At 44.1% G+C, this 12,038-nt stretch overlaps 1 protein-coding gene across 17 annotated transcripts in view; it reads right to left on the minus strand.

Annotated features, from left to right (window-relative positions):
* Nucleotides 1-12,038, minus strand: part of UNC13A (unc-13 homolog A) — a 701,496-nt gene that overhangs the window by 243,590 nt on the left and 445,868 nt on the right. For all 17 annotated transcript variants that reach the window (XM_056572580.1, XM_056572660.1, XM_056572589.1 and 14 more), the window contains one exon: nt 415-565. In XM_056572580.1, coding sequence (XP_056428555.1) covers nt 415-565 — 151 coding nt within the window. The remainder of the gene's footprint in view (nt 1-414; nt 566-12,038) is intronic.

Here is a 12,038-nt window from a genome sequence, read left to right on the forward strand (position 1 = left end):
ATTGAGCTGTTTCCATACATTGGAAGGATCAAATCAAAATTGTCAGGATCTGCTCATAAACATCTCTAATACATATTGTCAATGCAGCTTTACTTATACTCAACATTGGGTAATTATCTAAATATGAAATGTTGCCTTGCTTTGCATGTAGTATAAAATATTGTAAAAAATCTACTCACTTCACTGTTTCTTAGTCTTTCTTATTATGAATGATACAGTTGAAAATTATAAGTAAAAATGAAAAAAAAAAAAATTTAATATTATTAAATATTAAATTATATGTATTTGCTTTCATGTATTGGCTTTCTATTATATGGTAATATTAAATTTTATATTGAACCGCACACACTCTTTTTCCAGGGTAAGACACTGAGGACTATTGGCTATTATTCTTACAATTGAAAATTAACTTACACCAAAGTTTGAGGCAGAAAATCGATCTGAGGCAGACACATTAGTTGATGCAGTGGTGTGGGCATAGTAAGCATTGATATTGGCAAGAAGGGTGCTCATAACAGCTGGTACACCTGGGCACATGTACTTAGAGGAAAGGCAGGCAAAATGTCTATAAATTAAAGAAAAAAAAGGTTAAAAATATACAATGATATAAAAAAAATGTGATCAACTTCTTGTTAAAAAAAAATATATACCACACCCAAATATATATATAACAAAAAGAGGTTCTGCAGCACTCTAGTTTCAATGTGCAAAATGTGGTTTATTATTTCAATTCAAAGATGCAATGTTTCACCAGCCTCTTTCTCAAGCCGGCGAGAAGCTAGTGGAACGTTGTATCTTTGAAATGGAATAATAAACCGCATTTTGCACAAACTGGAGTGCTGCAGAACCTATCTTTGTTTATTGGCTATTTGGAGTGGACTGTGACCTGGACTCCTTTTTTTGCTTGCATCTGCAATATCTGGAAATAGTTTGGGTTGTGCTGCATATATCTATATATATAAAACTCATTGAGGGGCATTTATCAACCCTTTTACCCGAGTTTTTCTGTGTAAATTTGTGGCAAAAAAGTCGCTACTGCGACACTGTGACTTTTCGTGCAACAATCATCTATGCGAGCAAGAAGAGCAAGTTTTGTTTTTTTGACTACGGTACGCGGGTTTGAAAACTTTACTTGGTTTAGTCAGGTATTTATTAACTGCGACAGTCGCAGCTGCGCAATAACATGTCGCAACGGCCGTAAAAATTGACTAAATTTACTCCAGCTCCAACATGGAGCAGGAAAAGCTACTGCCGCCCGGGCTCCGACATACTTTCTCCCAGCTACCCTCACTGCGCAACAGGGACACTACAGTGATTTACATCCCCCCCCTCTCACCTGCAAGCGCCACACAACTCCCATCTGTCTGCTAACTGTGGCAAGACTACATGTCCCAGCATGCCCTTCCAGTGAGTTGTAGTCTTGTAGCAGCGGGAGCTGAGCGGCGCGGGCGGGAGACAAGGGGGGGGGGGGGATATCAGTGTCCCCATCATAATTAAGTGAGGGTAGCGGGGAGGCTGTATGAAGAGCCCGGGCTCCTTATAACATATACCGGCGCCGCAGACTCCAAAATCCCCTGCTGTCATTTCACATTTCCCGCTGGGTCCTGTGATTGGCCAGGACCAGCAGCCAATCCCAGGACCGACCGGAACAGTGACATAACATTAGGGGATATAGGAGTCTGTAAGGGGGGTCCATCAGCACCCCCCCCCGTGCGCACGCCCCCCCCCGTGCGCACGCCCCCCCCCCCCCCCCCCCACCGGCCTTCACCTGCGCTGTGCCCGGCCTCCGCCCCCACCAGCAACCCTCTATTCCCCCCAGCCCCCAGGCCTTCACCTGCACTGTGCCCGGCCTCCGTTCCCACGTCTTCGGTTGCACCGGCCTCCACTCCCACGTCTTCGGTTGCTCCGGCCTGACGTCCCTCCGTCAGTGACGTCACTCGCAGTGCGCCCGGAGAGAAGAATCGCTGCGCTGGATGGGTGAGTATGTGTGTCTGTCTCTCTGTCTGTGTGTGACTCTGTGTGTGTGTGTGTGTGTGTGTGCCCGGGCTCCCTTTGCAGGACTACAACTCCCAGCATGCCCTTACTGTAAGGACATGCTCGGAGTTGTAGTTGTGCAGTGCAAGCGAATGACAAGCTTGTCCCCTGCCCCCCAGCTGCAGGACTACAACTCCCAGCATGTCCTTACTGTAAGGGCATGCTGGGAGTTGTAGTCCTGCAAAGGGAGCCCGGGCACACACACACACACACACACACAGAGTGCAGTTCTGCAGCTGGGGGCAGGGGACAAGCTTGTCACTTGCCCACACATCTCCTGCACCACACAACTACAACTCCCAGCATGTCCTTACTGTAAGGGCATGCTGGGAGTTGTAGTCGTGCGAGGCGGGAGATGTGCGAGCAGGTGATAATAAATGTACTAACCCATTTTTTTTTCTCATTTCAGATCCGTGTGTCATGTGGACCCCTTCGGATTCGGTGGACTACTTCGATGACCAGCGTTTGATTTTAATAAAATGGTTGACGAGGGCTTGTGGGGGAGTGTTTTTTGTAATAAAATTTTTTATAAACCTGTTGTGTATTTTCCTTACTTTACTTGACAGGCTTAGTAGTGGAAGCTGTCTTATAGATGGAGTCCATTACTAAGCTGGGCTTAGCATTAGCCACAAAAACAGCTAGCGCTAACCCCCAATTATTACCCCGGTACCCAACGCCACAGGGGTGCCGGGAAGAGCCAGTACCAACAGGCCCAGAGCGTCAAAAATGGCGCTCCTGGGCCTAGGCGGTAAAAATAAAATAAATTTTTATTCTCAGCCAAACACCAACAAAACAGTAACAGCCTGACGTTACCAGGATGGGTGAGTACCATTGTTAATGGCCCTCCTGAGCCTAAATAACGCCAGCCTGTTACCGCCTAGGCCCAGGAGCGCCCTTTTTGACACTCTGGGCTTGTTGGTACCGGCTGGGTACCGGGGTAATAATTGGGGGTTAGCGCTAGCTGTTTTTGTGGCTAACGCTAAGCCCGGCTTAGTAATGGACTCGGTCTGTAAGACAGCTTCCACTACTAAGCCTGTCCAGTAAGTAAAAAAAAAAAAAACACAACAGGTTTAAAAATAAAATTATTACAAAAAAACACTACCCCAGAAGCCCTCATTAACCATTTTATTAACATCAAGCAAAGAAAAACGCTGATCGTCGAAGTAGTCCACCGAATCCGAAGGAGTCCACAGGATACACGGATCTGTAGAAGAAGTAACAAAAAAAAAAAATGAGTAAGTACATTTATGGAGAAAAAACAGCGTTAAAAAAATGTAATAAACACACACACATTATATATATATATATATATATATATATATATATATATATACACATTTTTTTTCAAAGCTGCAAAGTGGTGTTCTGTAGTCATTATTTGGTTTTTGCTTATGTGTGCTAAAAAAAATGGTATTTAAAAGTGATTTCTTGGTTTTTGCTCATGTAAGCCAAATTTATCAACCCGCTGTGATAGTATGATAAATATGTCATACATAAGCAAAAAAATAGCAAGAAAAAAATGACTACAGAACTTGCTTACCAAAGCAACGATGATAAATGTCCCAGAATGTGTGTATGTTCCAGCATCACGTTCAAACGGCTAAAGATATTAACATGAAACTTGGCACACATTTTACTTATATGGCAACAACAAACATAGGATAGGGGATTTAACCCTTACTCACCCCCATTTGACAGGGGCGGGGTTTATGTTTAAAGTCCCATACAAGTCAATGGGAAATATATGTTACTGCATAACTTCCAAACGGCTGGAGATATTTCGATAATACTTGGTCACATGTTACTTATATGTCCACTTAAAATATAGGATAGTTAATTTAACCCTTAACTACCCCCATTTGTGAGGTTCGGGGTTTTTGTTTAAAGTCCCATGCAAATCAATGGGAAATGTATGTTCCCACATAACTTCCGTTATGGCTGGCGATATTTCAATACCTGGTACACATATTACGGGTCGGGATATGAGGACGGGATAGGAGGTCGGGATATGAGGACGGGATATGAGGACGGGTTAGGAGGTTGGGTTAGGAGGACCGGGATATGAGGACGGGATAGGAGGTCGAGATAGGAGGTCGGCATAGGAGGTCGGGATAGGAGGTCGGCATAGGAGGTCAAGATAGGAGGTCGTGATAGAAGGTCGAGATAGAAGGACGAGATAGGAGGTTGGGATAGGAGGTCGGGATAAGAGGACGGGATAGGAGGTTGGGGTAGATGGACTGGATAGGAGGTCGGGATAGGAGGACGAGATATGAGGTCAGGATAGGAGGTCGGGATAGGAGGTCAGGAAAGGAGGTCGAGATAGGAGGATGGGATATGAGGTCAGGATAGGATGTCGGGATAGGAGGTCGGGATAGGAGGATGGGCTAGGAGGACGGGAGAGGAGGTTGGGGTAGATGGACTGGATAGGAGGTTGGGATAGGAGGTCGGGATATGAGGTTGGGATAGGAGGATGGGATAGGAGGTCGTGATAGGTCGGGATAGGAGGTCGAGATAGGAGGACGGGATAGTAGGACGGGATAGGAGGACAGGATATGAGGACGGGATAGGAGGTCAGGATAGGAGGTCGGGATAGGAGGACGGGATAGGAGGTTGGGGTAGATGGACTGGATAGGAGGTCAGGATAGGAGGTCGGGATAGGAGATCGGGATATGAAGTCAAAAGCTCGCTCCTGTGTATTTTCCTCCCCAAAAAGGATTAGAAAGGAAAAACCAGGCAACGCCGGGTATTCAGCTAGCATATATATATATATCTGTCTCAATGTATGTGTGTATATGTGTATGTTCCAGCATCACTTCCATACAGCTAAAGATATTTCCATAAAACTTGGTACACATGTTACTAATATGTCAACTACAAACAGGCTAGATAAATGAACCCTTACCCACCCCCATTTGCGACGGTCAGAGTTTTTATTTAAAGTACCATGCAAGTCTATTTTTTGTCTTAAAGCAGTATTCCAGGATTTTTTTTATTTGACTATGCTACAGGGGTTGCAAGGTTCGTGTAGTTCATAATATAGTGTCTGTACCTGTGTGTGACGGTTTTCTCACAATTCTTATGTGATTTTCACCCCACTATTTATTTTTAACAGCATACAAAATGACTGTTGTCTCAGATTTTTCCCAGCTTGCAATGCGGCCGAGACCTGACTCACTGGTCAGCTGATGACAGGGAGCTTGTCTGCTTCAATGGGTGGAGCGATTGCTTGGTGGGAGAGAGATCAATCTGCAACTAATGCAACAGCTGTAGGCACCCTAATTGAAAACCACAGGTCTGCAGCTCATTTATGTTTCCATGGGTGGGGTGTGTGGGAGGAAAATGGAATTGTGGGATTTATAGTCAAAAAAAGAAAAGTCAAACAGGAAATACCAGTTCACAAAAAGTTAGCCACAGTATTATGGTAATCTCACAACATAGCCATTTATCCCCAAGACAAGCACAGAGCCTTCCTAAGCATGTCCATTACTGTCTGCCAGGTACGTACTAAAATCACTTTATGGTGGGCAACCCCTTTAAGTCCCATGCAAGTATATAGGACTTCCATTACCTAACTCCAAGCTCTGCTATGCATCTCCTGGTGAGTGCGTCAGTCCAGCCACACCCCTCCTGCATGCCACGCGCCATCTCACAAAGCCACACCCACCATTGAAGTCACACCCTTTTTTATTTTCTCCCCTTTTTGTGCATTGGTCCAGCTTGCAAGTTATGCCCACTTCCACAAAACCACGCCTCCTTCTATTTTCACCCTACAATCTCTTCATCACAACTCAGCCCCACCCGAGGATGGGATATGAGAATGAGATATGAGGGCGGGAGATGAGGACAGGATGTGAGGTCAGGATATGAGGTCGGGATATGAGGTGTGGATATGAGGACGGGATGTGAGGTCTGGATATGAGGACGGGATATGAGGATTGGATATGAGGTTGTGATATGAGGACAGTGTATAAGAGCGGGAGGTAAGGATGGGCTATGAGGTTGGGATACGAGGACAGCATATGAGGTTGGGATATGAGGACAGGATATGAGGACAGGATATGAGAACTGGATATGAGGTCAGGATATGAGGATGGGATATGAGGATGGGATATGAGGTCGGGATATGAGGTCTGGATATGAGGATGGGATATGAGGATTGGATATAAGGTTGGCATATGAGGAGAGGGTATGAGAGCGGAAGATAAGGATGGTATATGAGCTTGGGATATGAGGACGGGATATGAGTTTGGGATATGAGGTCGGGATGAGGTTGGAATATGAGGATGGGATATGAGGATGGGATATGAAGTTGGGATATGAGGACGGGATATAAGGACGGGATATAAGGAAAGGATATGAGAACTGGATATGAGGATGGGATATGAGGACTAGATATGAGGATTGGATATGATGTCGGGATATGAAGTCGGGATATGAGGTCAGGATATGAGGACGGGATATGAGGACAAGTAATTCCTCCTATGTTGCTTCTCCTCCACCACAAGGATTAGGTAGGTAAAACTGGGCAATGCTGGGTACTCAGCTAGTATATATATATATTTGAAATAAAAGTTTGGACACACCTTCTCATTCAAAGAGTTTTCTTTATTTTCATGACTATGAAAATTGTAGATTCACACTGAAGGAATCAAAACTATGAATTAACACATGTGGAATTATAGACATATCAAAAAAGTGTGAAACAACAAAAAATATGTAATTCTAGGTTCTTCAAAGTAAAGTAGCCACCTTTTGCTTTGATTACTGCTTTGCACACTCTTGGCATTCTCTTGATGAGCTTCAAGAGGTAGTCACCTGAAATGGTCTTCCAACAGTCTTGAAGGTGTTCCCAGAGATGCTTAGCACTTGTTGGCCCTTTTGCCTTCATTGGGTTCAGGTCTGGTGACTGTGGAGGCCAAGTCATCTGGCGCAGCACCTCATCACTCTCCCTCTTGGTCAAATAGCCCTTACACAGCCTGGAGGTGTGTTTGGGGTCATTGTCCTGTTGAAAAATAAATGATGGTCCAACTAAACTCAAACCGGATGGAGTAGCATGCCGCTGCAAGATGCTGTGGTAAGCCATGCTGGTTCAGTATGCCTTCAATTTTGAATAAATCCCCAACAGTGTCTCCAGCAAAGCACTCCCACACCATCACACCTCCTACTCTATGCTTCACGGTGGGAACCAGGCATGTAGAGTCCATCCGTTCACCTTTTCTGCCTCGCACAAAGACACGGTGGTTGGAACCAAAGATCTCAAATTTGGACTCATCAGACCAAAGCACAGATTTCCAAATGTCCATTCCTTGTGTTGTTTAGCCCAAACAAGTCTCTTCTGCTTGTTGCCTGTCCTTAGCAGTGGTTTCCTAGCAGATATTCTACCATGAAGGCCTGATTCACACAGTCTCCTCTTAACAGTTGTTCTAGAGATGTGTCTGCTGCTAGAACTCTGTGTGTCATTGACCTGGTCTCTAATCTGAGCTGCTGTTAACCTGCGATTTCTGAGGCTGGTGATTCGGAGGAACTTAACCTCTGCAGCAGAGGTGACTCTTGGTCTTCCTTTCCTGGGGCGGTCTGCATGTGAGCCAGTTTCTTTGTAGCTCTTGATGTTTTTTTTTTTACTGCACTTGGGGGACACTTTCCACCTAGAATATGACATATTTTCAGTTGTTTCACACTTTTTTTGTTATGTCTATAATTCCACACGTTTTAATTCACAGTTTTGATGCCTTCATTGTGAATCTACAATTTTCATAGTCATGAAAATAAAGAAAACTCTTTGAATGGGAAGGTGTGTCCAAACTTTTGGTCTGTACTGTGTGTGTGTGTGTGTGTGTATATATATATATATATATATATATATATATATAATATTGTCCAGATAGCAAGAGAGACGAAGTGGCACCATGAATAGCTTCAAGACAATAAGGAAAAAACATGCGGGTGCTAAGCCAGCTCCAACCTCAACTACAAGTCAAATGTCGTATAATTGGAAAAGACTGTCCAGTCATAGGGTGGATAAAGCAAATACCTTTAATCATAAAGGTGAAAATTTTTACAGTTCCCACATGGAAAACTGCCCGGTTTCAACCTAGAGGCAAGATCAATTGGTTCCTTACCTATATCCGCTTTAACCAACCTATCACATATGTTTTTAGGTCTTTTGTAGTAGAGAAGTGGAGGGGCAGAAAAATCTGGGGAAAACTCTCAGAGAGGATTCTCCAATGCCTACGTACAATGGAAGCAATATCATTACTCAAACCACTGAAAGTGGAAATAAATGGGATCCGTCTCAGGTCACTTTTCTCTTTGTTCACTGGCTTCATCAATTGTTGTCTAAGTATAGATTTGACCTTCTCACACTGGTACTAACCGTATATACTCGAGTATAAGCCGACCCGAATATAAGCCGAGGCCCCTAATTTCACCCCAAAATCCCAGGAAAAGTTATTGACTCGAGTATAAGCCTAGGGTGGGAAATACATCATCCAGACCCCGTCATTAACACCCTCATCATCATCACCGCCTGTCATCATCCCCCCCCCCTTCATCATCACCGCCGGTCATCATTCCCCCTTCATCATCACCGCCTGTCATCATCCCTCCTTCATCATCACCGCCTGTCATCATCCCCCACTTCATCATCACCGCCTGTCATCATCCCCCCTTCATCATCACCACCTGTCATCATCCCCTTGTCATCATCCCACACCCCCCCTTCATCATCCCCTTTCATCATCACCACATGTCATCAGCCCCACCTTCATTATCACCGCTTGTCATTATCTGATACAGTGGTCTTCAACCTGCGGACCTCCAGATGTTTCAAAACTACAACTCCCAGCAAGCCCGGGCTTGCTGGGAGTTGTAGTTTTGAAACCTCTGGAGGTCCGCAGGTTGAAGACCACTGCGGCCTTCGACATCATCCAGCCCCCCCCCCCCTCTAACCCCCTTTAGTTTTGTACTCACCTCCGCTCGGCGGGACGTTAGGGTGCGCTGGTCCGGTGCTGCAGGACTGTCCGGTGGGGAGGTCGTCCGGTGGGATAGTGGTTCTGGGCTGCCATCTTCACCGGGGGGCCTCTTCTCCGCGCTTCGGGCCCGGAATAGAGGCGTTGCCTTGACGACGACGCAGAGGGACGTTGGTAATGAACGTCCCTCTGCGTCGTCGTCAAGGCAACGTGGCTATTCCGGGGCCGGGCCCGAAGCACGGAGAAGAGGCCCCCGGGTGAAGATGGCAGCCCGGAACCACTATCCCACCGGACGACCTCCCCACCGGACAGTCCTGCAGCACCGGACCAGCGCACCCTAACGTCCCGCTGAGCGGAGGTGAGTACAAAACTAAAGGGGGTTAGAGGGGGGGGGGGGGGCTGGATGATGTCGAAGGCCGCAGTGGTCTTCAACCTGCGGACCTCCAGAGGTTTCAAAACTACAACTCCCAGCAAGCCCGGGCTTGCTGGGAGTTGTAGTTTTGAAACATCTGGAGGTCCGCAGGTTGAAGACCACTGTATCAGACAATGACAAGCGGTGATAATGAAGGTGGGGCTGATGACATGTGGTGATGATGAAAGGGGATGATGAAGGGGGGGTGTGGGATGATGACAAGGGGATGATGACAGGTGGTGAATACCCTCTCTTCTTGAATTTACTACCCATCTCCTCAAATCTCCCCTCCAATTTCTCCGGATCATCCACTATTCTTTTTAACTCTTATGAATTGACTACGTGGTAGGGACTTAATCATATTCCTAGGGTGTTGGCTCTCGTACCTCATCCTGTTCAGACCTTGTTTTTCATGCATCATCTGTTTTCTGTGCTTTTCCTCTAGGCGTGGAAGAGTTAAGCTTTTCACCCAATTGCGATGCGGGTGTGCCTATATAAGTCCAGCTCAGTATGTATTCGAGTTGCTAGTTATTTAGTGCAATACACTTTACTTGTGCAATAATGCTGCTATGATGTCTGTGCATTATACCTCTATATCTGCTTGAGCATTTACCTTGTAATTATCTTGTGATATATATTTGAGTTTTTAGCCATTGTTAAATAGTGTTTTATTGTAGATTTTAGTCTGTGTTACATTAGTCGGTTTTAGGATTAGTATGTCCGTTCTGCTATGTCGCTGTTCACACTGAGTTTTCTTGTATCTGTTTTCTCAGTTTTTTTAATAAGACATCCCTGTGACCTTTTAATGGGACTTGAGTTTTAGTACAAGATATCTCTGTGCTCCATGGTGGACTCTGGGAGATTGAGTTCTAGTATCAAGACATTCCCGTGTTTTCTGGAGGTTTTCTGGGGGATTGAGTGGTTATTACTGTTTGTTCCAAGAGTCTTTTCTGACTCATCCGTTTCTCAGTCTTGTGTTCTGGACCTAATCTGTTTGTTAGTTATTTATCTGTGTCCAGTGTGAACAGTGTTCTATATTTATATCCTGTTTGGTTGATCCGATCTTTGTTCATTGTACTGTTTGTGAACAGTGTCCAATGTTCCTGATCAGTTTTCCTGTTTATATTCTGCCCTGTTAGTATTTGTATCCTGTTTGGTATATCTGGTTGTTTAGTAGTTTCTGTTTCTGGCCGTAGTTTTCTGTTTCTGTCCTGTAACAGACTATGTATATATTTGTTTTTATGCCATTTCACTTTAGCGCAGGGAGGGACTGGCTCCAAGATGTTGATCCATTGTTTTGGATGTATGGGCAAGTAGGCAGGGAGAGTGTTTTTTGGGTCAGTTTAGGGCTCACTCTCCCTGCCCCCGCAGTCGGTCCTGACATATTAAGTTTGTTTAATAAAAGTGGCTTTACACCTGTTACTAATTCTCATGCCATTGAAACATATTTCTCTTATAGAGAAGGATGTACAAACATTACAGTCTAAACAACGGGGGATTGTACATTGGGGACAGAGAGGTAATATGACTGTTTCTGAACAAAAGGTACTTGAGGGATTGGTCCATCACAATTTTTTTTGATTATCTAAATGATGTAGATGTGGACATCAAGTTCACCATGACATGTTCAGAGACAGCTGTCCAATTTTTGGACAACTGGGTCTATGGAGAAGGTGATAGACTTAGGACTGACCTTTTTTGTAAAACCCACAGATAGAAACAATATGTTGAGGTATGAGAGCCAACACCCTAGGAATATGATGACGAAGTCCATTACAAAGCTGGAGCATAGCGTTAGTCCCTAAGCCCTAATTATCACCCTGGAATTCACCACCACAAGGGTACCAAGAAGAGATGGCAGCAATGTGCCCAGAGTTTTTAAAACTGGTACTCCTCCTGGGCCTAGGCTGTAAGGGGCTGGTGTAATTTAGGCTGGAGAGGGTCGATAACAATGGTCCTTGCCCACCCTGGTAATGTCAAGCGGTTGCTGCTTGGTTGATATCTGGCTGAGAATGAAAATAGGGTGAATCCCACTTTTTTTTATTTATTTTCTTTTGATTTATTTATTTAAAAAAAAAAATAAAAAATAAAAAAAACGTGTAGGGGTTCCATCTATTTTTCTTTTCATCTGAGCCAAATATCACCTAGATTTTTTATTTTTTTGTTACTGATTAGAGCCAAATACTGAAACATGTTTTTTTATTTCTAATGTTTCTATTTGCTGATTGTTATTCTTTTAATGTCATTTTTTGTACATTATTATTGGGGATGCCCTCTTGCTTAAGCTGTTTTTAACAGCATTGTGAGAGAAGCTTTATCGCAATAACAATAGACAGGACCATTTTCCATTCATGTGTATTTTAAATGTTACTGTTCATTTTCTGTGATCTTTTTAAAGATGCTGTGGGGATGCTAGAAATTGTGGGTAACAAATTAGTCATTTTATTACGAATTAGGAGCAACTATTGGGAGCAGGACAGTGAAAAAAGTACAATAATAATGGAAGACAGGTATGTATAATTTTGTGAGATAGATTAAAACTTAAATCAATGGTGACTGTATAGCGTGATCTGTAATTTTAATTATAATATAGTGTTTAACCTTTTTTATTTAATGTCATTAGC

Source organism: Hyla sarda, chromosome 1 (genome assembly GCF_029499605.1).
Source record: "Hyla sarda isolate aHylSar1 chromosome 1, aHylSar1.hap1, whole genome shotgun sequence".
Taxonomy (NCBI): domain Eukaryota; kingdom Metazoa; phylum Chordata; class Amphibia; order Anura; family Hylidae; genus Hyla; species Hyla sarda.